We start from the raw sequence: 27,294 nt of genomic DNA on the forward strand, positions 1-27,294 counted from the left end.
AATACAAGGGATGGAACACCTCCCTATGAGGACAGGCTGAGAGAGCTGGGGCTGTTCACCATGGAGAAGGGAAGGCACCAGGGAGACCCAAGAACAGCCTTTCAGTATGTAAAGAGGAGCTGTATGAAAGAAGAGCACGGACTCTGCAACACGGTCTGTTGTAACAGGACAAGAGGAAATGGTTTCAAACTGAAAGAGGGGAGATAGGAACAAATTTTTTACAGTAAGGGTGCTGAGGCACTGGCACAGGTTGCCCAGAGTGGTGGTGGATGCCTTGATCCTGAAGGCACTCAAGATGACACTGCAGGTGCTTTGAGCAACCTGATGTAGCTGTAGGTGTCCCAGTTCATTGCAGGGGAGTTGGACCAGATGGCCTTTAAGGGTCTCTTTCAACTCCCATGAATCTGTGATTCTACCTGCAGTTAGATGTGCAAAAGGACTCAACCACTGGAATCTGCAGCTGAACTAATCAAAGTCCCTCAACCTAGAGGCAGGTAAAAGCCATAGACACATCAATGCTTGGCAGTACAGCTTCCTAGAGACAAAAAAAAATTGTTTCCAAGCACACCCAGACAGACCCCATGCTCTGCAGCACGAAGCAGATGGGACTGTCTCCCAGCCTGAAGCAGGATGTGTGGATGAAGGGTTTCTCTTTGGCTGTAGCCCAGGTGAGACTCCCAGAATAGACCCTGTTTACGGGAAAAGCAAAGAACGGAGTCATCGATGTTTCCCTTCCCGGGGCAGCGGGCACGGCCCCAAGCTGCCGGAGTTCATGGAGCATTTGGATGTTGCTCACAAACACAGGGTTTGACTTTGGGTGGTCCCGTGTGGAGCCCAGAGTTAGACTCGACGATCCTTGTAGGTCACTTGCAGTTGGGGGTATTCTGCGATCCTATGACCTCTGGCAGCTCCCGGCCGCTAAAGCAGGTCCCCTTCTCGCCCACCGTTTTCGTGCTCGTCCCAGAGGAACGGGACGAGGGATGGCGCTGCCCACAGCCCGACGGCGAGAACTCCTCCACAGCACCGCCCTGCGCCAGCGCCATGGCGGCGGGGCCGGGACGCCGTCACTTCCTGGGCCGGGCCCGGCCCCCCAGGGCTCACCTGACTCACCTGGGCCGGCGGGAGGCGGCGGCGGCGCGGCTGAGCGCTGAGCCGGGCGGCGGCCGAGGGGCGGCATGGCGCGGGAGAGCGGCTCCCCGTGGGCCATGGGGCTGCTGAAGACCTTCGAGGAGAGCGAGTTCGGCAGCTGGGAGAAGATCGGCTCGGGGGGCTTCGGGCAGGTGTACAAGGTGCGCCACCTCCACTGGAAGACCTGGCTCGCCATCAAGTGCTCGCCCAGCCTGCACGTGGACGAGAAGTAAGGCGGCTCGGCTCGGCTCGGCTCGACTAACTCGGCTCGGTTGGGGAGGGGGCGAGGCGGCAGCGCCTCGGTAGGCGTCTGGGGGACGGGGCGGGACGGCTGTCTGCACCGGGCATGGAGAGCGCACGGATCCTTCTTGTTTTCCTTTTTTTTTTTTTTTTTTCTGGCTAGCCCTAAACTGGGCGTACTAATGGAAGTGATAGAGCTTAACATCAGCTTTAACATCAGCTCAAACGCCTGTGAGGCTGCCCTGCTGCTGTTTGCCCTGCCGGTGTCAGCTTGTTTTTGACGGACAAACCAGGCGATGTAGCTCAAAGTGTCCAGGCACAGGGAGACTGGGCTATAGGCGCTCCCCGGAGCTCTGTCACACGGCAGGGCCACCATCACCACCTTCAAAATAAGTTAGAATGGTTTTTGCGCTTTTTATTTACAGAACGTTTTAGAAATGCATTCAGCTTTTTTTTTTAGCGTGAGGTGAACGTGCTGCCACCTACTGTAATGTGAGCGATTAGTTGTGAGAGATGCCACCAAATCTCGGTGGTAGAATCATAACATCGTTGGGAAGGGACCTTTAAAGGCCATCTAGTCCGACTCCCCTGCAGTGAACAGGGACACCTACAGCTACATCAGGTTGCTCAGAATCCTATCCAGCCTAACCTTGAGCGTCTGTGGGGAAGGGGCAACCACTGCCTCTCTGGGCAACCTGTGCCAGCGTCTTATCATAAAAAAAAACTTCTTCCTTATACCCAGTCTAAATCTGCCCTTTCAGTTTGAAACCATTTCCCCTTGTCCTGTCACAACAGATCCTGCTGAAGAGTCTGTCCCCTTCTTCTTATATCCCCTTTGTAGACCCAGAGAGGCCGCTCTCAGCTCTCCCTGGAGCCTTCTCCAGGCTGTCCTCAGCTCTCTCAGCTTGTTCTCTTAGGAGAGGAGTTCCAGACCTTGGAATCGTTTCTGTGGCCCTCCCCTGGATACGCTCCAGCAGATCCATGCCTCTCTTAGCAGTACTCAGTGGTGCAATGGAGAGCTGCTTCTCTTCCAGTAGTTACACGGTCTGCAAGTATGAGGGAAATAATGTGAACTTGAGGTTCAGTGAACTGAAACAGTTTAAGACTTTTGGAACATCTGAGGGCAGGGGGCTCCTGCAGCACATGGTTCATTTTGGCAATCATGGGAAAACAGGAGTGTATTTGTTTTGCTGCAGAATGTGTTTTAGGCGCTTAAGGAGAGCATTAATCAGAAGGTTGAGGGGGGGGAGAGGAGGGTCTTTGGCCTTTGAAAAGGCTGTTTCTGCAGATTGTATATTTAAATAGCAGGGGGGCACAGACACAATAAAGCACTCCTCATGTAGTTTGCAGGTTTTGGAGCTAGTTGAAACAAGCCCGTATAATTGAACTGTTAATCCAGGAGATTAGTTTGAGGAATCGTGTCTTGGAAGTGTCTGAAGCGGCAGAGTTGGAGCTACCAGAAGTATTGGAAACATTACCTGAATTGAGCAGAGGCTTTTCTTTATTTATTTGGGACCACATTAAAACACCATTTGTACTGGTTTGGTGTTGGTAGAGCTCTTTAGTGTCTCCTGCAGTGTTTGTGCAGACAGTAAGAGATTTGGAGTAATTCCCCTGGCAATTATCTCACCATAGAGTGAAGTGGCCTCAAGCAGAAAAAAACTGAGTGTACAGCCAGAAATATTTTTACTTTTAAATCCAAGCCCTCTCTAGCTGTCTAGCCAAATCCCATTTATTAGGCTTTACCTGCTCCCACTTTCCTTCCCCTGACCTGAAATTCTCACATGCAGCTTCAGGTGCTCTCAGGATGGGCAGGATCAGCCTAAGGCTAAAGAATAGAGTGGAGGGGGCTGTCCCCAAGGCCTGCAGAAAACCAACTCTTTTCCATACCTGCGTTGTCCAGAACAGAGGTCTGGTGTGCAGAAAAGGTGACAAGCTCTGAGGGAACAGCCTGGAAATCAGTGTGGGTTTCTTAGAGCTGAATGTGGCTGTATGGACTGTAAGCATTGTAACGGTTCCCAGGGCAGGCTCCTGGCTAAGCGTGCTTGTCCATGAGGGTGCCTGCTGGATGCGGGGGTGGAAAGGTGTGCCTTTGTGCCTGGGAAAAATGAACAAAATCTTACGTGTACCTGGGTTTGGAAATGGAGTAGAACTTAGGAATGGAGCGGGGTGTAGGAATGTGTTGCTGTTAACTGGTGCTGCATCTATTTAGGCAGGTGACAGAGGTGACTGAATGTATTCAGGTGGTCTCTGGATGTGTAAGTCAAACCTCATACTCACCTCGCTCCCTTTTAGAGGCAGGTTGAGCCCAACTGCTGGTTTGCATACAATCCTGTCACGCCAGGCTGTGTGGCAGAGATCTGTCAACAGTCTGAGAGCCATTTTAACCTGAAAGAAGGGATTTTCTGCCTTATTTTTGGCCCAAAGCATATTCTGCTCCAACCATACTATGTTTTTTCTACTCTTATTCATATGCCTCTCTGAGGATCAGTAGTGTGAAGGTCATTAAAGCAGTAGATGGCACAGCAGAGGTCGTAGCATGCTCTTAAATGTCTGCCTTGAAGCAGGTGAAAGAGCGCATGAAAAATTCAGCGGTGTCATGTTGTTGTGGACCCGGTGTTTGTTGCCAGCAGCTTGCAGGAATAATCTGTGTTCCCAACTGCAGAGCAGTGTGGGAAGCTGCAAGTTGTGTCTTTGTACACAGAGCCTTATCTTTAGAGAGCGTAAAGATCAGGTACATACAAGTGTGGGCACAGTCATAATTTCTGTGGTGAGAGTTGCCGCAGGAACAATTCCCTTGTCCCTTCTGGAGAACCGAAGGCATGCAGCTCTGTCTGCCTTCAGGAATGCTAGAGGTCACGTATAGTGATTTATCCAATATTTATGATTGTTCTGAAAATGACTGTTCTGTCATTGTCTTCTGTGACAGGTGTCACTTGCCATTGAATCTGGAGAGTGGTCTCTTGCTGTGCTTGCCCTTCTCCCCTGATGTTTTTTTGTGGGAAAGCATACATACCCCTATATTTATGGGAGCTGAGCAGTCCTGGATGCAAATCTTTTTAATTGCTGTATTGTTATTTGGAGGGGGAAAGGGCATGGAGTGAAAGTGGTTAGAGAAGATAATTCTGACTCTTCAGACTTGTAGGTATGAAATAAGAAACTGTAAGAGAGGCTAGTCCTGTGCCACTTGACTTAGAAGCCTCACAAGGATCCTTCCTTCCTCTTTGCTGGGGGGGGGGGGAGGTGTTTGTTTCTTGGTGGCAATGCAGTGTAATTTCTAGGCACTAGGAGTAACTGGACAGCATTAAAACAATGCTTTGCTCTGTTAAAACTGAACGACAGTGATACCTGCAGCATCCTTGTAGCGTTAGAACTTGTGTACTGAAGTGATAGGCAGATTGTGTGAGTGCTGAGTGCCAGCAGATCCTTGCACCAAGTGGGAAGCAAAAGTGGAGGCCTTTCATCTCATCCTGATGGAGGTGGCCTTGCCTGCCTAAAGAGATGTTTGTGTTAAAAGGATTAATGCAAATGCACTCCCTGCTTGACTAATGATTAAGTTGTATTCTGGCTATTTCTTCTGCCACTTTTTCTTTCCTGTTTTCTGAAGGTGATGGAGCTGTGTTTGAAAATTGGACTACCTACACTGTAATGGCTATGCTGCATCACCATCTGTTTCATTTTGAAATGGACTTTGTATGGAAAGAACTTGAAGATGGCAATTGTGTGGGATTTTTATTTAAACGAGCAAATCACATCTAAGACACTTGTCTTTTAGTTGAGTAAATGACTAATTAACTGAGCCTGGTTGAAACAGAAAAGGAGGTTTTTGTTTTGTTCTGAGAGCTCCCTCTCCACTGGGGAAGATGCCCCATTTCTAGCAGCTGATCTCTGATTTTGGCAATGCTTCCTTAGCCAGGGAACCCCCTTGTCCCTGGTCCAGCGGCTCCTGTTCTATTCCAGCTGTGGCTGGGTTCCTGCTCTGCCTCGGAGGGCTCAGACGGGTGTTTTACATCTCTGACTCCAGCGCTCAGCTCAGCTCGCTGAAGCCTGATGAATTATGCTGGCTATGCATGTGGCTTGGGGGCAAGGAGTTGGTTGTGTTATTCAGAGGCGCTCCCTTCCAGCGTGCCAGAGAGCAAACTGGGTACTTGTCTACAAAGGCAATTATTTCACAAGAAAGCTGCTGTAGGGAGCAGCAAGAGTCGACGTGGTTAATAGAGAAGAAAGATTTCTCTTATCTTTTTATCCTTCCAGTACTGTGTGCTTCCCTCTTCACTCATTTTTCAGCCTGATCTTGCCTCTGAAATAGATCTGTGGCTTCTTGCTAGGTTAGAACCACTCCCGAGGAGAAACGTTCAGCATATCTGATCACTGCAGAGTACTGCAGCTAGTCAAGGTTTCTACTAGATCATAGAATCATTAAGGTTGGAAGAGATCTCTTAAGTTCATCTAGTCCAATCATCCACCTACCACCAATGTTGCCCTCTATACAGTGTCTCTAAGTACCACTTCTACCCTTTCCTTAAACACCAACAGAGATGGCGACTCCACACCTCCCTGGGCAGCCTATTCCAATACCAATATCCAACCTGAACCTCCCGTGATATAACTTAAGGCCATTACCTCTCATGCCATTGCTGTTACCTGGGCATTGAGGCCAGCCCCCACCTTGCCTTGATCTCCTTTCAGGTGGTTGTAGAGAGTGGTAAGGTCTCCCCTGGGCCTCCTCTTGTCTAAACCGAACACCCCAGTTCCCTCAGCTGTTACCTGTAAGCCAGAGCTAATGCCAACTTAGGTGTTCCACGCTAGGCAAAGCGGAGCCTTCTCACCTCTGCCCTGGGGACTCCATCATGGTAAGCCTTCACGCGGAGCCCCAGGACACAGGCTGGGTGCCACATGGTGGCTCCTGCAGTTACTGTGGGGGGACATATTGAGAGCTTTTTGCCAGCAGTATTCCCACACAAATCTCACTGCAGTCACCTGTCCATACTTAAGTGTCCCCAGCACTCCAAGTCCTGGACTGGAGGTGTGCAGAAGGATGTGGGAGATTCTGTGCAGGAATATTAAATCTCTGACCACCTTATGTCCTGGTCTGTTAGTGGATGGATGGATGGCTGCTGTGCTGTGCTGTGCTGATACCTGTGACCCCAAGCTGCTTTATGTGCTGCCTGTTGCCACCAGCATTGTAACTTCTGACTGACTTGTCGCATGGAGCTCCCCTTCATGGGTGCTTTGCGTTTTGACTTTGGCTGCAGACAGCTAATGTCGGGGCATTACAGCTGTGCAGAAGGCCGTGGCAATTAAGGGTCCTGACCCAGGATGCCGTGCCTTAGCCTGACTAATGCTGTGGGGTCAGGCCAGCCGCCACCTGCAATCAACCCACAGGTGCTTGTTACCTGTGCCATCCCTGTTACCTAATGAAGGCCAGCATCAGCTGTGGTGTGGCAAGTGTACTGAAGTGATTTTAAAATCACAGAATCATTAAGATTGAAAAAGACCGTTAAAATCATTTAGTCCAACAATCAGCACATCACCACCATGCTCTCTAACCCATATCCCTCAGTGCCACATCACGTTTTGGTGGAAAGAAGGCTTCTACTGTGCCCCACCTGATTGCAGCAGGGAATTTTCTCCACTAAATGTTGGATCTGAGGGACTCTTTGTTGACAGTGCTGGGTCCGGGCAGCCTGGGGCACAGGGCAGCTGAAGCAGTGCTGTTGTCCATGCTCGCTTCTGATCACAGTGTTATGACTCACAAAAGGCTAATTATTTTAGCCCAGGGAGTTACAGCACTGGTGAATCCGTGCATTAAGTGTATCATCCTTATTCTTAACTGCATTGTGTACGCATCACAAAAGTGAGATGGGCTTTGTGTTAGGGGGACTTTTGCTGCTGAAGTGTGCAAGCTTGCATGTGGTTTAGCATCTGTGAACTGTCAAGTCAGTAAATGTGAAAATATTCCTGGGGTATATAGGCTGGAGGCATGAGGTGTGATTCAGCCAGGTGATGAGCACTAAACATGTTTTTCACTTTCAAGTGTTTTGTGCTTGTGTTGAGGGATGAAGCAGCTAGTCTATCTTTCACCTTATATTCTCTCCTACCTAGGGAGCGTATGGAGTTATTGGAAGAAGCTAGGAAGATGGAAATGGCAAAATTTCGCTATATCCTTCCTGTTTATGGCATCTGTAAGGAGCCGGTTGGTTTGGTGATGGAATATATGGAGACAGGATCTCTGGAAAAGCTCCTGGCTTCTGAACCTCTGCCGTGGGAGTTGCGCTTCCGAATCATCCACGAGACAGCTGTGGGCATGAACTTCCTGCACTGCATGTCTCCTCCACTGCTCCACCTGGACCTTAAGCCTGCCAACATCCTTCTTGATGCCCACTACCACGTCAAGGTATGCCTTGGATGAGGGGTGCTCTGAGGCCCAAACCCACTTTTGCATATTCTTGCATAGCTTTTGCCAAACGCAAAGGTCTGGAGGAAACCCAGAAGCACTCCTTTTGAGTTAGAAAAACACTTAATTGCTCCAGTCCCCCAACTTGCCTACTGATTTATGCACCATTTTGGTGTATAAATGGAGGTAGAGTTGGGGAACCTGCGAGACCTCTCCTAAAATTTTAGTAGAGTGCTAGCGTAGTGAATTTTGTTTTTGCAAATGTAACACATTCTGTTATGTATTTCCCTACAGCAGGGTCATAAGGCAGATGAAAATGGGGACAGCAAAATGGTGTGAATATCTAAATCGTTTATATTTGCACCACATCTCAGAATGACAACCTTGTTTTGTCTAGGTGTGGGCTATGTACGCTCCACTAAATACCCAAATCTTATTTACAGTGGGGGTCCAGAGAAGCAGAGCCTTCCTGGCAGCAACTCATTTTCTCCTTTCTTTTGTTCAGAGCATTTACAATGAAAAATTAGCTCTGTCATGAGTGCTTATGCTTATCAAGAGGTCACTCATGGAAATCGTTGTGGCTGTATCACTACAAAATTCTTTTCAGTATCCTCTTCCAGAGTAAACTGGCAAATTTATCGGCCTTCTCTGTTGAAGTTTTTGTTTTGACAGCTGGATTGGAGAAATTGTGTTTGCTTTCTGATGCTTCTTTTTGGAGAGGAGAGAAACTGAAATGTCTTTTTTTTTTTTTTTTTTTTTTAATTTTAATTTTTTTTCCAAATCAGTGGCCCAATTCTAACCCTAGCTGATGTAGTTCAGCACATGTAGTCATAGATCTTCCTGTGCCATCATCCATCCTCTCCCTGTTTTTCTGTCCTCCTCAAAGTGGGCAAATGGCTGTGATCCTGCTCTACTGCTCTAAAAATGAAGCGTTCAGTAAATAAAAGCACCTTTCCTAATGTCTTGAGAGGGCTGGAGCCATAAGAAGCCTAATGGAATCAGGCCTCATGCTTTCTCAGCTTTTTTCTAGGCCGTGTAATGATTTACTTCTTAGGAAGATCTTCTGTCTGAGCTATAATGCAATTGCAGGCAGTCCCTGGTATTATGGTCAGAACATCAGGATCTGAGCTGTTCAAAGTATATTCGCACACATATTCTCAGAAGTCTTTGCTAAGTATTTATTTATCTAAAGTTTATGCTTGCTTGCATAACTTTTACATTCCTAATTCTTGACTCATCTGCAAACCAAGATATGAAGGCTTTATTTTTCTCACCATTTCAGGAGCTTGAAATGCTGCCTAGTATTCTGCCCGCTGTATAAGCTGCACCTTCAAGGTGATGTAATACGAGGGGGCAAAGTGCAAAATGCACCAAAGTTTTTTTCAGCTGAGGTCATTGTTGACTTCTCTAAGCTGTTGCTTCTTCATGTTTCATATACAGAGCACATTCTTCAGACCCTTTCCATTAAGCTCAGAAGAGAATGGTCTGATCCCAGCCTTTTTCAGCCAGAAGTCTTCCAGATCTGTAGCCATCTTGGAAAGTCCTCCAAGCAGCAAAGGAGACATACAAACCTACATGCAAAATAAGAGACGTACATGTTCTGTGAGGAGCCTTCACTTTAAAAATGTGGCCCCAAACCTTCTTTTTGTATATGTGAAACTTGTAATTAAATTTCAGACCCTGCAGCTTCATTTAATGTGCATTTTCTTGCTGGAAGGCTAATGAAGGTGATGATTGAAGTGCTTTTACTTTTAAAATGTTAGTGTTAATTTAGTGGGTGACCTGTCCCTAATAGGATCCTAAAGTGAGTGAAGAGATGTTGCAGACTGCAAAAGAGGAGTTTGGAGGTAGGGAGAATTTTTATAAGCTGTTTGCCCTTGAGCCAGGAAACAGTCTTGCAGTGGAGTACATTAGAAAAGCCATATTGCTAGTTCAATGGAAACACGCCCTTCTTCTTTTACGAGCACAACACTTACTGTAAAAACCCCAAGAGAGGATGATGACTAATGCAGCAGTGTTGCACAGAACTTATCATCAAGTGGGTGCCTCCATATCTTAAAGCTGTCTCCTGTCTGTTACATAAGTGTGTGTGTGTGCTGAATTTGGTTATTGGGAGGATAATTAAGAGGAAAGATTAGCCTGAGCCAAGACATAGATAGCTGTGTATTTATTAGTTTTCTCACGTTGGGGGATTCCTTGCTGATTCTAAATGTATGTATATAATATGTGTAACTTGGAATAAGGCTTTGCTCTCATGTGTAAGATGTATGCACGCCTCCTGCCCTGAAAAGTCTGAGGCAGGAGCTCCCTTCCTCTCCATGTCCTGTTGTTCTGGGCTGCCTTGAGCAGTGTGATTTCCTTGGGAAGATTACTGCATACCCTGGCAAGCTTTGCTAGCAACCAACAGTTTGCAATTTTTTTTTTCCTCCTTAATTTCAAGCTGTTGCTTCTGTCTGTATCAATGAGATCTGCCTTGCTCCTTTGTCTGGTGTTTCGTAGATTCATATGCTTGTGGACTACTTAATACCTAGTTTTTGCTTACCTGGACCACATCTTCTTGTTCTTCCGCCCTTCCACCCCATGTACAAACTTGGAATCCCTCCTTTGAGCTCCTTGGTCTCTGGCAATCCAGATGGAGCTGGAGCTGGGGAAGTGATGCTGTATCCAGCACCGCTTCAATGAGATCCTTCTCCAGGGCCATCTGCAGGGGAAGACAGCCCCCACGTGCAGGAATCTCTGTCTGACTTATTGTCAGCTACCATACGCGTGTATTCTGTTACTACTTTCCAGGTTTCTTACTGTTTTAAGGGAGCTACTTTTGTTCAAGTTTTTAAAATGAAGTCAGCCTGCAACTTAATACTTCTGGATAAAAACAGTATTTATAAGTCCTTGTTTCTGTTATTATCCAGTCTGGCTTTTGCCTCTCATATATATATGTATGTATGTGCATTTGTGTATATATAGGTGTGTATATGTATGTGCAATTGTGTGTATTTGCACCATATATATATATAGTCTCTCTGTGCAGATGCATACACAAGCAAATTCCACCAGTTATTTTTCATCTGTCAGGTTTTGTTTTAAAGAACTTGAATGGGATGATCTGTCTCAGCTGTGTGCTGCTCAAGCTCAACTGTAGTGGATTTCACCCACTGTTGGTCCAGCTTAAGCCAGTGTGAAGTTTGCTGCTGTGCTCCCAGTACACACAGGCATCCTGTCCGTGTTTAGTTACCTTCAGCTGAAGGGAAGGGCTGCAAAATTTATAGGGTTTGAATTGAGAAGAAGCATAGTCAGGTAGAAAATTGATGATAAAGCTTCTTAATGTACCATAGGTGGATGTAACACCTGGAGGCCAGGCTGGTAAAGAGAGGTTCTCTCTTTTATTAGACTAGCTGATGTAGTTAACAACCATTTTATTAGCTGCAAGCACTCTCCTGTTATTAGAAATGAGAAAAGGCTTTGTTGTTTTCTGATCCCTTAGTTTCCCACCCTTCCAGATGAAGGTTTCCAGGCAGGGCTGTTACCTGGTTCTTTGATCCCAGCTAAGCGAGATGATTTTCGCCTTGATAGTTCCCTAGCGGTGGCACAGAGGAGGTACCAAGACCATTGCTGCTATGGTCATATACACTTGTGATGGATTAGAATCCATCACAATGCTTTCTACTCTTCTGAAGAAACAACTGTAAACATCACTGATTTAAAAAAAAAAAAAACCTAAAAAACCAAACGTATTTATGAGGAGATGGTTTTTAAAACTTCCCGTTATGACAGATGCAATGGCATTCTCAACAGCCAAGTGCACAGAGAGTTTGGCCAGGGACAAATACTGAATATGCCAACAGAGATTAAAAATTAATCTGACTACTTTATGTTACCTATTTGATAAACCTTTGGGTGAACTCTGACCTGAGTCTGCTCTGGTTGATGCTTGAGTCTTATTTGTAGAAAGGTGACCTGCAGAACTGCATGCACATTTCAGGGTGGGCTATCGGGAGCAGATAGATAGTTTCCAATCACTAATTTTATTTCTGGGAGATAAACCCTGGCACTGCTCAGGAGCAACTTCAGTTCAGGAGAGATTTTAGTTTCTGTAAAAGCTCCATGAAATAATTTGACCAACTCAAGCATCTAAACCCTTGAAAGAGAGTGAGTGTTTTTCACAAGATAGAATGGAAATAGATGGCAATGAGGGATGTGCTTGGTGGGCTTGGTGGGGATGGGCTGATGGTTGGACGGGGTGATCCTACTGGTCTTTTCAACCTCAATGATTCTATGAAATGTCTGCAAAAGGCGGAAACAGCTAAAAATCTGTTTGTAAAGCGCTCTCAACTTAAACCAAAAAAGACAAGTTTTGTGGAAAATGCCCTTTGGATCTGGGATCTGGCAGTAGGATGATGTTGCTGGGCAGCAGGCAGGGAAGCACGGGCAGCTCCCCTCCCCAGTGACTGCTCACGTGTTTCTTCTCACACAACCTTTGAGAGGCAGGGAGTGGGTGAGCTGTCTGAACATGAACAATCCCGCTGCCTCCGTGGGGTTTGGCCGCTGTTCTTTCTTTTCTCTTCCTACCTCTTCACCACCTGCTTTGCATGGAGCAGGTTGTCGCCTCCGTGTCTCCTCTAAACTGTGCTGTTATTATGTACGCTTTTGAAGCGTAATGGGATCCATCCAAAGTGAGGACTAAGTGCCCAGTGGTGGCACGGGTCAGCTGCTGGGGTGGGCATGGGCTTGCGGGTAGCAAGGACTCAGTGGAAGGCATGGAAACTTTGCCAGCAAGGTGCCTGGTGAGTGAAGCACGTGATGGGCAACTTAAAGGCAGGAGAGATAAGTTACATGGCTGCATCTTCCACCCACTGCATAGTTCCCACTGATGTTAAAAGAAACTGCATGACTAAATACCCTGTGCTGCGTGGAAAAGTTATCCTGAAGGAACTAATGAAAGCCACAAAAGCTGTCTGTGGGATCTCGCTCTTTTGTTGCAGCCTGGCAGATAACACATGTTCGTGTCCAGTGCTTCCTGCAACATTCAGTATGATGGCAGCTCTGCTCAGCAGATGAATTTCCTTTACTTTAGTATGAAGCCTAATCCTTCACGGTAGGCAGGAACAGGTTCACAAGGCTATATGCCATGTATTTTAGCTGTTTCTTGGTTTGTAGGCTTGGGGTGAGACCTCGTAGTGCACGAACCTCACGTCTTAGCTCTAGCTTTAGATGCACACAAAGTAACTATTGTTCTTTCCAAACACAGCACTGTCACTGCACTGTCTGCATTTCATCTTTTTTCTTAACTTACGCAGTAGGAAACCTGGTATTGTTTAGACAAAGAGGAAGATGTGTTACTTTAATTATGCCTGCATGCCATATGGATTTCTTGAGGTGTGACACAGCTCCTTGCTTTATGTTAATCACAGGATAGCATGACTCTGCCAAGTCGGATCTGTTCAGGCTTGTGCGAGCTAGAGAGTTTACTAACCTGACACCAAGGATTTGTGTGATGTTGGCATTGTGCTTTTGTTCTGTGCAGAGCACTGAGCACCCCAAACTCCTGCAGCACTCAATGGGGCGAGTAGCTGGCTTGCAAACACAGGTTTTTGACTACTCCCTGCTTTCCTATATTCCAGCACTTGGCAGGAGTAACTACTCTTCCAGATGACTTCACATTTCTTTCTCTCAAGTCATTCGCATATACCCATATAGATTTAAGATACAGGTAGGAATAGGTTGTCCAGAGAGGTGGTGGATGCCCCATCCCTGGAGACACTCAAGGTCAGGCTGGATGGGGCTCTGAGCAACCTGATGTAGCTGTAGGTGTCCCTGTTCATTGCAGGGGAATTGGACTAGGTGGCCTTTTGAGTTTCCGACTCATGCAATCCTATGATTCTATATCCCTGTGTGCTAGGGCACAGGCTGTCCACACAACTTCTCTCCCAAGTTCTTTTTTCCTGGGAGAAATTCCTTCTGAAGCTATGTGGGTCGGTTTGTTTCTCCTATGTTGGGAGATTCCTACCATACGGAGAGCAGCAGCGGTGTATATCCTGCCTGTTCTCCAGCAGAGTGGAGCAGGCTGCGGTTTTCTCCCTTTCCAATATCAGGTGCATGTTACAACTGGCCCTGTGGTATCTTTAGAGAGAAGCTTCTGAAAGCGTTAAGCTGGAGCCTATTTAAAACAAATAAATAAATAAATATTTTTAAATTATGCCTGTTGTTTTGAGGGAGAACTTTCTCAAAGGAGAAGCTGTGAAGATCAAAAGAGATGAGTGAGTCATTGGAAAACTGGAGTATTTTTGAGATAAAAAGAACGTCTAAGTCCATTTTGGGGTGGAGGGGAGTTATGTGAAGGAGAAAGCTTATCTGTCACGTAGACAGAACCGGAACGGCCCAAAAAGGCTTGACTTGTCTTGAAATTTCCACTTAGTGTAATACACATTTTTGACCAGTGGGAAATAATTAAGACAAAGGAAAATTCCTTGCCTATCTGTTTGCTCGATGATTGGTATGCCTTTGAGAGCAAATGAATGCATATTTGTTTGACACTTCAAATTAAAGTGGAGGTGTGTTTTCCTTTTTCTAAACTTGCTGTCACTTGTTCGGTTCATTTCAGCTGCCTTCACTGCGTCACTGCACCAACTTGCTGTATCTGCTCATTGCCAAAAAGAATTCCCTGTGTGGGTTTAGTGTTTTTTGGGCCTGTTGTGCCTCAGTCCTTGTTGGCACGGTCAGTGCAACTGTAATATCTGGAGGAGCAATTCTCTTGCACTTGTTGGGCCCCTGGTCTGAAAACAGGTGCTCAGAAAGCTTGGGCATAACTGGCAACATGCTGTTACAGAGGGAGAGGGGATGGGTGAGAGCAGTAATTGTGTTAACCTGTACTTTGCACTAGCTACTTTTTGACTGGTTTTAAATTGCACTAAATTGTCTGACGGTTGTGTTTGCCATGTAATGGGTTAACATGCTGCTGCTTGCAGAAAGCTGCTTGCTTTTATTTTATTTTGTTCAGCTTAACCTTAAAGAAAAGCCTACAGCAGCGTAATGCTTCCAGCATTGTTTTCTTAGCTGGGCACTTCTGAATGGTAGCTCGCTGTGTTGTTTCTTTGAGTCACTGCATTACGTCTCTCTGTTTTTACAGAAGAGGTTTTGTAAACTCCTCTGAAGTCTGATGGTAACATGCACAATTCTCTCTCCTCCTCCTCCATCTTCTGCAGATTTCTGACTTTGGACTTGCGAAGTGCAATGGTTTGTCACATTCCCATGACCTCAGTATGGATGGCTTGTGTGGCACAATTGCATACCTTCCTCCAGAGCGCATCAAGGAGAAGAACAGGTGTTTTGACACCAAGCATGATGTGTACAGGTCAGTTAACTGCGAAAATAAGTGCTTGAATAAATGACCCAAAAACCTGAGCATGAGAACCCTACCTCCAGTTTGAGGCTCATCTTGCAAAGGCTCACGTTTGGTTTGCTTTATGCAAAGTCCTTACAGGGTAGAACGCTTTTAACAAACTGCAGCTGATCCTGGTCTTGTGGAAATTAAATAAACATTACTTGGAACAATTACTAGCAACTGACATGGATGCTGTTCTGCCCACCTTATTTTCCCCCATTAAAGGTACATCCTGACCCACTTTTCTAGTCTGTGACACAATTCTTAGCTATCTTAAGTAGATTTCATCACTAGGTCTTCGGTTCTTCTTTCGCAGTAAGGCTGTTAGGAAGAGGAAGTCATAGCTGTAGATTACAAGATATGTCATGTTCTAAATGAAATGTATTTTTGTACAGTTGTGTTGCAGGCTAGTATTAAATGACATCCATAGTAGTTCTTTGCTGCTCTCTGATCTTGTTAGTGTTTTTTGTGGAGTAATTGGTATATGTTAACAAGAAACCCGCAGACTCCAACAAGTCTCTTTGTTCGCTGCCTTGGATTCCTCTCTGCACAAATGAGACTTTCAGATCATAGTTCTTGGCTGCATCTTGCTCTGTGTGTTATTCAGTGGAAACGCAGTAGTGAAATCCAAAGAAAGAGAACTTAGCAAAATAAATTATGCTTCTGTTTAATAGCGGGCTTTTAAAATTATTTTTTGCAGCTTTTCTAAAACTATTTTTGGTATATATTTGTAGCTTTTCCATTGTGATCTGGGGAGTTCTTACACAGAAGAAGCCTTTTGCAGGTAAGATTGATGGATCATGGTTTGCACTGGATTTTCTTATGCCTTTCTTACAATGATATGCACACTTCCCTCCTCACCAGCCCCACAAGACAAGTGATATAAATAATTCATGTCTTCTGAATTCCTACAGTCCTGTGCAACAGGCATATGTAATCTCTCAAATTCCAAGCACAATTTCAGGTTCTCCTTTGTCCTCCATCCTAAAAGCAGAACCTATACTGCCATGAGATGCCCTCGTCTGCACTTTTTTGATTTTGCTGGAGTTTGCTGTGCTGATCCAGATCAGTGTGTGGCCTGCTCAGACTTCTGATGTTCATGGGCAGCAAGGAAGGTGCAGGGCAAAGCCAACTGGCAGGCAACCCTATTGTTTTCAGGAAGAGCTTCTCTGCAGAGTGGTTCTGGAGTTTATTTGTAGATTGCAGGTACAGATTAAAAAATAAAAAAGCTGCCTGTGAGAGTAAGCTTTGTTCTGCCCCACAGTAAATGTATCAATCTACAGGCAGTTATTTATTCTTTATGACTATTTTCCTTTGTATGCGACTAGCCTAAGTATAACAAACATGTTTGAGCGGGTTCCAGTCTACTACTCATTTTTCTCCTAGTAAACTCAGTGGTTGACTTCAGAGTCAAGAGCCACATTAATGCACTGTGTTTTTTCTTCACCTTTATGTAAAGTTCAGGCACTTGGTTTATGTAAAAACTGCGGTTCAGTTTTCAAACAGCAGATACAGAAAACCAAAGAGAGGTAGCAAAGAACTGTGAGGTGTTTTTGTATTTTATTCTCTGTTTCTGCCTCTTTTATGGGTGGAAAGAGCACATAGTCACTCACTGATGATTAACTGATACATGAGAAGTAGACGTTAATGTGTGTGGAAGAGTAAGATTTTTTTTCCCTGTTGATAAAGTGCTCTAGATCTTAAAGTGTGAAAAAACAAGTTTTTGCTTAATGCACTGTTAGTACTCTTAGACAAAAGAGAAATCCTTCCTTTTGCTGAGAGCTTCAATTCTGTGCTTTTGCTTTACAGAGGAAAACAACATTTTACATATCATGGTAAAAGTAGTTAAAGGCCACCGCCCAGAGCTACCTGCTGTTTCCAAATCCAGACCTCATTCATGTAATAACTTGATCAAACTGATGCAAAAATGTTGGCAAGATGATCCTGGTGAACGGCCAACATTTCAAGGTAAGATTTCCTCGTAGCTTGGCTGCCTGTTTCTTCTTCCATGAGTCACGTTATTGCTCAGGACTCTCTTAATCCTTGAGGTAAATGCTGCAAACATTTGTGACAGAATAAATAGAGCACATTGTATGGCAGAGACAATGATACAGGCCACTTACTCACTGGTGGCGGAAGAGATTATCTGGGGACAAGTCAGACCATGATGGTTTTATGTAAACATATTGGGAATAAGATCTGTACTGAATCAGTTGATCCATTTAGTTGGTACTTGAAGGGAAGGTGGTTCATGTTCACGTCCGATCATCTCTATTAGTGTAGATGCCAAGCTGGACTTGATGGGCTTTGTACCATACAAAAGTGTTGAACACCCTGGCTCTTGAGGTATACCACTATATGCCAAGAAACAGAATTGTCTTCTTGTTACAAAAAAATTTGTACTGTCATTTTTCTGTTTACAAAAAAAAAAAAAAGGCAGCTCTGGCCAAAGGTTTGAACTTGCCCCAGAACCTCTTAGGAATTCAGATGTGCGGTAGAATGTAGCATATGGTATCTACAAGTGGCTTCATTTAGCATCAGTGACAGAGATTTGTTTCTTATTCCCATTCACTCCCCTCTTTCTGCCTGGATAAAGTATGGCCATGGATGGAAGAGGTATCACATAAGTCTGCTAACAGTTGAAAAAGCCCTGTGTATGTAACATCAGTCCTGTCTGAATGTGGAAACAAACTGTTCAGTCAGTCCTACGCACTCTTTGCTTAGCTGCACATTTCTACCTTCTGATGAGATGCTTGGTGGAATAGCCAAAACTGGAGTCTTTCTTCTGTAATATCTCATAACCATTAAGACAGAGAAAAGCAGTAGGGCACCTGGGGAGAAGTCTCCTATTTAAAAAACAAACAAAACCAACCAACCATCTAACCAAACAGTAAAACCTCTCTTTCTTTCTTCAAAGAAATTACTTCGGTAACAGAAACGCTTTGTGAAAAACCAGAAGATGAAACAAAGGAAATGGTAGCTGAGGATCTGGACACCAAGAGTTCCCCAAAGCAGCGATCTGAGGTATTTTGTCTTTCTGTCCCATGTTAAAATGCACTTGTTTCTTTTTTTTTCCCTTGTTTATTTATTTATTTATTTATTTATTTTGCCAGAAACAGGTTCCTGTGACTAACTTCTAAACAGCTTTCTCTTTGCTGCTTTTTAACACCTCCTTGCCTGGTTGAAGTGGGTCTTGCTGAAGGATTGGGCTGCAGAAGCAACAGTATAGGCAAGCTTAGGAAAACCCCTGCACAAAACCTGAGATCCAGTGGATCCTTAGACTGCTGAAGGACAGCAAGACAGTTAGAAAATCAGGGCTGGAACTACGTGGGTGTGTTTGATCTTAAAAACAAACAAACAAAAAGAAACAACATACCAGGTGCTTTAGACAGATTTCATTTAATAAGAACAATGCTTAAAGCTACCCGCAAGCTAACAGTATTAGGCTTTCTCTCATAAAGGGTCATACTCAGTTTTCCTTACTGACCTTTCTAAAATACTTGTGTGTTTCTTTTGAAGGGGATGTCTGCATTATCGCAGCCAAAACAGGAGCCTGTTGTGGCATCAGTTAAGGATTACAGTCTATCAGAATTGTTGTCCCAGCTGGATTCGGGGATTTCACAGACTATGGAAGGCCCTGAGGATCTCAGCCGCAGCTCTTCCGAATCCAAACTTGCTGCCAGCGACAAGCGACTTTCAGGAGTTTCATCTGTAGATTCAGCATTTTCATCCAGAGGCTCCCTTTCCCTTTCCTTTGAAAGAGAGAGTTCAGGTAATGGTCAGGGGTTTTTCGTTGTTGGTTTTTCTATTTCTGTGGTTGCTTGGACTGGAGCATGGGAGCTTATGGATTGGAGAGTGACCATGTAAAAAATAATATGTCCTGTTGTCATAACTGTAAATTTGTTTGCTGGAGGCAGCTATTAAGAAAAAACAAAAGGAGAGATTCCCAAGCATGATAATAACGAGAAGCAATACATTTAATTTACTTACAAAAAGAAGGTACCTGAATTCCCATCGAAGCAATTACAGAATTAGTCATGGAAATGTTGATTGGAAAGGAGATCACCTTGTCTAGTGTCCTGGTCAGAGTGGGACTAAAGCCAGTTCCAGTACAGGAGCTTGTAGCTTTTGCAGTTAATACTAAGCCCAAGTCTGAGCACCTGACTTTTGAGAAGATTCAAGCAGTTCTCTCAGCAGCCCCAGTAACACTGTAATAAAGACCCTCCCCATCCCTTCCCCTGATGAGCCCTTCCATTTTTAGTATGTACTGCATAAAACAGGCATCAATTTTCCACTTAGGCAAAGCATGATAAGTGAGGGGAAACAAACTGCAACTTCCTTTGTTCTTAGTTTCATTGGAGACAGAATAAGAAGTGTGGGCTCCAACTGTGATGTAAACTGGCTCTGAAACTTCTGCAGATACGGCAGTGGGAGGGGAGGGCATTTTTTGCAGTCTGGAGACACTGCTGAAGCCACCAGCTGTGCTAGCCAAGAATGAGTAAAGGTTGTCAAGTATCAGCATTGTGATGATGGTTTATTTTTCATCTAGATATAGGTACTACAGACATACAGAAAAGGAAGCTAACAGAAGCTATTTTAGCTGGAGACACGAGCAAGCTGATGAAGATCCTCCAGCCTCAAGACGTTGATATTGTTTTAGACGGGAACTGCAGTCTTTTGCACTTAGCTGTTGAAGCTGGTCAAGAGGAATGTGTCAAATGGCTCCTCCTTTACAATGCTAACCCAAACCTCACCAACAAGAAAGGATCCACCCCTCTTCACATAGCCATTGAGAAGAAAATTAAAAGCATTGTGGAGCTGCTCTTGGCAAGGAAGATCAACATTAATGCCAAAGATGAGGATCAGTGGACTGCTCTTCACTTTGCTGCCCAGAATGGGGATGACTTCAGCACCAAAATGCTGCTTGATAAGAATGCATCCCTGAATGAGGTAGATTTTGAAGGCAGAGCCCCCATCCACATAGCCTGTCAGTATGGCCAAGAGAATATTGTGCGGATTCTGCTGAGAAGAGGCGTTAACGTGAACATCAAAGGAAAGGATGACTGGGTGCCTCTGCACTATGCTGCCTGGCAAGGTCATCTTCCCATCGTAAAGCTTCTGGCCAAACAACCAGGTGCAAATGTAAATGTGCAGACCGTGGATGGAAGGACCTCGCTACACTTGGCTGCTCAGCGAGGTCACTACCGTGTCGCTCGCCTGCTCATAGACCTGGAGTCAGATGTCAACGTACTGAATGCGCTCTCGCAGACTGCTCTCCACATAGCTGCTGAAACTGGCCACACGAGCACATCCAGGCTGCTCCTTAAACATGGTGCAGACATTGAGGCAGCAACAGTGGAAGGATGTACTGCTCTGCACTTGGCATCTCGCAGCGGCCATTTAGCAACAACAAAGTTGCTGATGGATGAAGGGGCCAATGTTTTTGCCAGAGGCCCATTAAATAGGACAGCGTTGCATCTTGCTGCAGAAAATGGACACTCTGAAGTAGTAGAAGAACTTGTCAGTTCAGGAAGCATCAATGTTTCTGACGATGAGGGGTTGACAGCTCTTCATCTGGCTGCAAGAGGAGGGCACACAAAAACAGTTGAGGTTCTTCTAAAGCACGGGGCACTCACTGATCTGCAAAGACCCACATTTCAGACCCTGCTCCGGCTTACTCAGCAGAGCAGCAGTAGCTCAGTTACTGTGTTGTTAAGTGAGACTTAATCAAAAGGTACAGTACTTGCTATCTTTCTGCCTGGTGTGGAGAAGGTTGCTGGAACTTGATTCACAAGAGCCTCGTCCAGCTGTGCACTGACCTGCTCACCAGCAGCGTCAGCAGATGGTCTGAGGGGCGGCCAGCAAGGAGCTACTCATGTTTGAGTGTGTGAGAGAGGGAGCACATGGACTAAAGCCAAATGCAAGGTTAAGAGCTGGAGCCCACCACACTGTGGTCTGGATCATCCACTCTGCATGTGCCTGCCCCACTGTATAGTGATATTTCCCTCCCACAGATGCTGTGAGTGTAGGATGCAACTTGTGCGTTCCCCTTGCTTTTTTTTTTTTTACAAAGTAATTTAAGAACTAATATTCTGATTTTCCTCAGAAAAAGGATGGATTAGCTTCCTGGTTTATTGCAGTGACCTATATTTTGGGCTCAAAGCCTCCAAAGTAAAACAAACCCAACACAAGTCTGCTGGAAATTAATGCAAGAGATGAAGAAAGAGCTATTCAAGATACTGTCAATCATAAAACCTGGCTAAGTTTCATTTTCAGAAGGTATTCTGTTTAAAGGAGATACACTGATTATAGTTTTCCATGTAATCAAGATGACTAAGACAGACTGTCATTAACAAGGATCCCAAAATTACATAAGCAGAAGTAAAGCTTAAAACTGATCTCTTCATATGCAGTACCATCTTCTATGCATTTTAAGATCAGTAAGCTGAACTATGTTCTTAGTGGTTTCTCTCAAAAAGCCAAACAAACAAAAAAAATTCATACTGGACTCAAACTGGATGGTATATTCTAACACCATTAAGTCTAATTGCAAAATGATGTTTGTAGGGACATGTTAGAGAACCATACCAGCCATGCCACAGTACATGTCCTGGGAGAATGAACTGTGTGTTACCTAGATTGATATACTGTGTATATAGTATTTCTACCTGTTGTATGCTTTTTTTCTACTGAAGAAAATAGATTGTTTAGAGTGGGTATGTTTTAATACACCTTTTAGTTTCACTCTTGTCAAAATTCAAATGTGACACATTATTAATAAAATACTGTGCTCCATATCTGCCTGCATTTTGTCATATTGGTTTTCTTTTCCATCTTGAAGCAAATGAAAGGCTTCTGCCTCCCTGAGAGCAAAGCTGCTCCTTTCATGGGCAGTGGCAGCAGTGGTGGCTCAATGCATAAAAAAACCGAAGGGTTGGCTCTCACTGCTGCTTGAGACTGTTTGTGGCTACACATAGGGTACCTCTCTGTACTTGTTTGCACCCCCCTGGTTAAATTCCGTGTAGTGTGGGGCTTTATGTAAGCAGGTAGGTGCAAGCTGCTCCCTGTTTGAGATGTTTCACTGCCCACCTAGCGGAACTGTACTGAGAAGTGGACAGTGAATCTGTGCTTGTGGCCAATATATGGAGGTTACAAAGCAGTATGCCTCTTATTGAGCCTAACAGTCATGGCAAGCTTCCTAACTGCAATGACAGTGAAACTTCTCATAAAACAAACAAGAATATTATAATTTGCTTACTGCTTCCTTCAGCCTCTTCTGAGACCAGTGCAGTTGTCATGTTTCATTAAGCTGTGCTTCATCACTATCTCTTTATAGAAATTAAGCCACAGACCACTTACTCTCTCAAGTCCTGTGCTGCTGTGATTAAACGTTTGGCTTAGCCTGGGACACACCTTACACTTCAAGTCCTCCAAACAAACAGATTTGAGATACTTAATTCCAGTGGTATTTGCTCAAACTTCAAAAGAAGAGCTGTAGGACTAAGAAGCAACAGTCTTGTGCCTCCTAATAATGCCAGTGTGTGCCAGCTAGGCAAAGAGAAAGTATAAGCTTATGCTTTTAAAACAACTCGAGCACTGCTTCGCCAGTACATTCCTTCAATGCCTAATAATAATAGCACATTAGCTTCTAATTAGACATGAAGCCACACTTATGAGTCTTTATTTTCCAGTCTTTCACAACAATAGGCAACAGCTATGTGTTACATAGAAGGCACTGGGGAAAAAGCAACAAAGGAATTGCATGCTGTGCTGCCAGTGTTGTAGGGAGTGTATTTCCTCACATGGCAGCTCCTCATGCAGTCAGGAGGGCTGAATGGGGTGCAGTATGAACGCTAGGAGCAACTAGGAATTACTGCTTTCTGTACGTCTCCTGTGGGTGACTTTCATGGTTATGTGCGTGCTGCTCACTGGCTTGCTGAAGTCCCATCTGGACTCTGCAGCAGCTTCACTTTCACCCTCAGCTCACACCCAGAATCAAGCAAAGGCAGGGTTGGGAGCTGTCACCCTGCATGCAGCCTCTGCCTGCTCAAACCCTTGGCTCCAGCAATCACGCAATCCCCAAAAAGGTGCATAAATCCCTGTGTTCTTGGCAAACAGGCTTGGTACGTGGTGTGACAGCAAGGAGAGTGCTGCAGAGCTCAGCTCTGAGCACCCGCAGCAGCATAGCTGGGAGGAACAGGGTCCCAGCAGCAGAATGTGCCTCTCACCACCTCCCTGATCCAAGCCTCAGCCTCTGGGTGACGAGGCAGCCCCTGGTGCGTGACCTGTCTTCCCAGCAGGCTGTTCCCAGCACCCGCTGGTGTTATTTACCCACTCCTCAGACCAAGAAGCTGCAGTGCCATGTCTCTACAGGCCTCGAGAGGACTTGACAAGCCTGTGGTTCAAACACGCTTGGCAGCAGGCAAGGGGAGAGGATTGCTGGGCGATTGCGAAGAGGCCCGGAGGCAAACCTCAGACTTTTCATTCCTGCCTCCTCCTTGCACCACCTTGGCTCCACACGGCTAGGGCTGCCAGGAAAACAAGGCGTGAGGGAGCCGAGCTGCATCACCAAGGGCTCCTTTGGCAGAAGGGTAAAAACCTGCACAAGCAAAGGCACCAGGCTGCTCTGCATGCAAGTTCTGTGACCTGTGGTGTCGTTGCATATAGTTTAAAAAGAACAAATGCTGGATTCTGTACCTGGGATGGAGCAACCTCAAATATATGTACACACAGGGGATTAGAGGCTGGACAGGAGCCCTATGGAAAGGAATCTAGGGATTCTGGCTAATGGCAAGCTGTACCTGAGCCAGCAGTGTGCCCTGGAGCCAAAGGGACAACCATACCCAGCGGGCACCAGGCCCAGCACAGGTGCCTTCTGCTCTGCAGTGTGTGGCCTCACCTGCAGCACTGGGTGCGGGTTTGGGTGCTGCGATTTAACAAGGACATAAAGCTGTTAGAGAGCATCCAAAGATGGGGAAGGCTCTGAGGGCAAAGTGTGTGAGGAGCCGCTGAGGCCCCTCGCTGCGCTCAGCGCAGAGCAGAGGAGCTGAGGGGAGGCCTGATGGCGGCTGCAGCTCCTCACAGGGAGCGGAGGGGCAGCGCTGAGCTCTGCTCTGTGTGACAGCGACAGGGCCCGAGGGAACGGCATGGAGCTGCGTCAGGGGAGGGCAGCTGGGGGTCAGGGAAAAGGGCTGCACCACAGGGCGGTGGGCATGGAACGGGATGCACAGGGCTGTGGGCACAGCCACCAGTGCCGGAGTCCAGAGCTCTCAGATATAGGGTTTGAATTTCTGGTGCGGAGCAAGGAGTTGGACTCTGTGATCCTTGTGGGTCCCATCCAACTCAGGATATTCTGATTTTGTGGTTTTGTCAGTTCAGCTCATCCTGTTCTTTGGCTCACACATGCGCTCAAGCCTCTGCATGAAGCTTCTGATTGCTGTTAGAACAGAGGCTGAGTAGTGCGGGAGGATGCATGGCACACAGTGCTACCTGCTCCCACCAGCTTTAATGACACACTTTGAGCCCCTGGCTGCAGCAAAGCAGCAAATAGTATCTCTGGGGACCCACACTAAGGAAAGACTACCAACTCAAAGCTGATGATGATTAAACAGATGGCAACAACGCAGGAAACTGTTTCAACAGAGGAGGGAGCAGAGGGCAGATCCCAACATGTTGAGTGGCCATGATAGCGCTGTGGTTCAGCGTTGCAGACTGCCAGCAGCCAGACATGGGGCACAGAAGGCAGCTGTTACGGGGCAGACTGCAAGGTGGCATGGGGAGGCAGCTGCATGGCTCTGATTCACCAGCAGGGCTGCAGTGGAGAGGCTGGCACGAAGCCCGCCTGTAGCGCCTTGCTGCCATCGTCACCCCACTGAGGATGTCAAGAGCTTGTAGGAGACCACACAGCAGGAACTTGAACAAAAGCGGAACGAAAGCACCGCTGCCGCCACCTTATTTGCCTTTTGTTTTTGAAAATCTATTGGAGAGAGTTTCAGGCTTTCTTCTGCAATTATGTAGAGCAAAGACCATTTAAATGCTAACAAAGAGCAACTCATGATGTGCACAGAAACACCTTGCTTGGGAAGGCTTGAGAGGAAACAAGTAAAAGCACAAAGCAGATACTAAAACTGACAGTGATAAGGGGAAAGGTGCTCTATGCTCTCTATCTGAGGAATGGGCAAGGGTCCATTTGCAAGTGCTGCCCTGAAGGTTTGTCCCTACTTGATCCTGCACTGTTGTGATGAAGAAACATCTACCCTATGGGAAAGGGAGAGGCAGCACAGAACGGCTGCAGAGAGCATCCTCTGTCTGTGGCAGGATGAAGATGGGCTGCAGACTCACAGCTCAGCATGCCAAGCCTTGAGCCTTGAGCCTGATGTCTGCTCTGTGTTTTAAAGCCCCTGGTGAGGTTGGCTTTGTCCCAGCACCATCTTGATCTATCTATTTATTTATTTATTTAGCAGAGATGCTTAGCTAAAGGCATTGTAGGAGGTTAAGCAGGCCACAATTAAAATGGAGACTGGGAAATTTTATCTCAGTAGCTCTATTGGTAGCAGTTCTACATGCACAATATTATTTGGTCATTTGCAAAATCGAAGCCTAAGAAGTTAATGTGGGGTGAATACAAAGGCTGACTTCAGCCTAACTTGAAGTCCCTCTGCCAGTTATTCCCTGTATCTTCACATTCAGTTCTAATTCCTGGAGATGTGAGCATCCCTCAGCCTGGTGCAGCTCTGGAATGCTCTCCTTCCACCAGCTCCAGCACAATTTCCAAAGCAAAAAGCTTTGCAGAATCGGGAGCTGAGGGGTTCCCTTTCAACTGTGCCAGCATCAGGGAAAGAGAGAAGAGCACCAAAACCCACCCCCCTCAACCCAGTGTGACAGCAGGAGGACTTCCCTATAAAATTCCCAGAACTGTGGACTGAGGTGTGCCATGCAGGGCCCTCATGCATGCCACCAGCCTTCTGCAGGGCAATCCTTTAGACACTTTTCCACCTTCCCTGCCCTTTGCTCGACACCTGCCAACGAGGTGGTGTCTCACACTCACACAAGCTTCACATTACATTATAGCTTCCCAGAGAAAGGCACAGCCTGTTCAGCCTTGTGGTGAGCATGCTCCAGCCCTGGCAGCTGGTGCATCCCTGCTGCTGTTTGCAGGCAATTAGCAGGGACGTGGGACAGGGTGAGGCTGGGCGAGGTGAGACACCAGAGGCAATAAGGACATGATCTGAAGCTATTCATGCTTTTTAATATGGCTGTTTCTTCACTTTGATCACAGGGACAGCCTGGTGTGTGTGCATGTGTACCTGCCTACACAGACACGCGCTCTGACTGACCCACCTACAGAGCCAACACATACCCATGCTTGGCCTTCACACACATGGGTGGGTGTTTGTGCACACATCTACAAATGCAACATCAGACCCTTTTTGAGGTAGGGAGCTCTTAAACCACAACACTCAGCAAACTTATTCCAGTCCAAGCCACGTTCAGACAAGACTGCAGTGCTTTCCTTTTGGAAACAGACTATGAAAATCAGACAGGAGACAGCAGTACTGCACTGAAGTTAGTGTTACGCTTTGCTAACTTAATCCCACCATCTGCTTGGTATCAGGACAGCCTGCAGCTCTCTCTCTAAGCTGCTCCATCCCTGCTCCCTGTGGTCTGTCAGATCATCCCAATAGCCAAAAGCTGCCCCAAGGTGCATCGCTGTAGGCTGCCGAGTCAGACACATCGCAGCACAACCGCAGCCCTGCAATCCACTCCCTCAAGGTGCTGCCACTGTTGGGAAGGAATCAAATCCTGGCTGCAAAAACGAGATGAAGAAATAGCCACTTGCACAGCCATGAGCACAAGCGTGGCTGTTCCACTTTAGACACTCTGAATCCGTTGAATACAAGGATGGATCAGAGCAGCATTCACCAAATTCAGGGTTTTGACTCAATGTTTTCAGCATTAAAATCATGAAGGGAAGCTAAAAATCATCCCTCCCTGAGCAGCTGGGAAATAAAAGGCCCAGAGGGAGAACATCTTCCACATCACAGTCGCCACAGTGTTTGCATTTCCAATTATAAATATTTAAAGATTTCTAGAATCCTACATTGTTCTTAACCGTTGTCATTTATTTTATATATATTAAACTTACGTATGT

At 45.9% G+C, this 27,294-nt stretch overlaps 1 protein-coding gene across 1 annotated transcript; it reads left to right on the forward strand.

Moving 5' to 3' along the window:
• The first annotated feature begins 1,162 nt into the window (after nt 1–1,162).
• Nucleotides 1,163–21,940, forward strand: RIPK4 (receptor interacting serine/threonine kinase 4). The gene is made up of 8 exons (XM_042868255.1): nt 1,163–1,357; nt 7,474–7,765; nt 14,965–15,113; nt 15,878–15,927; nt 16,953–17,111; nt 18,061–18,167; nt 18,663–18,915; nt 19,693–21,940. The coding sequence occupies exons 1-8, from the start codon at nt 1,176–1,178 to the stop codon at nt 20,868–20,870; spliced, it is 2,370 nt and encodes a 789-aa protein (XP_042724189.1). The 5' UTR covers nt 1,163–1,175; the 3' UTR covers nt 20,871–21,940.
• Nucleotides 21,941–27,294: the final 5,354 nt, after the last annotated feature.

Source organism: Lagopus leucura, unplaced genomic scaffold (genome assembly GCF_019238085.1).
Source record: "Lagopus leucura isolate 7727_CA_CO unplaced genomic scaffold, USGS_WTPT01 Super-Scaffold_100001, whole genome shotgun sequence".
Classification (NCBI taxonomy): domain Eukaryota; kingdom Metazoa; phylum Chordata; class Aves; order Galliformes; family Phasianidae; genus Lagopus; species Lagopus leucura.

Bases quoted from the DNA above. Each gene is read 5' to 3' on its own strand.
- RIPK4 (XM_042868255.1), top strand. From the start codon at position 1,176: ATGGCGCGGGAGAGCGGCTCCCCGTGGGCCATGGGGCTGCTGAAGACC. The intron at 1,358-7,473 runs GTAAGGCGGCTC...TCTCCTACCTAG, and splicing joins AGCCTGCACGTGGACGAGAA to GGAGCGTATGGAGTTATTGG. The intron at 7,766-14,964 runs GTATGCCTTGGA...CATCTTCTGCAG, and splicing joins ATGCCCACTACCACGTCAAG to ATTTCTGACTTTGGACTTGC.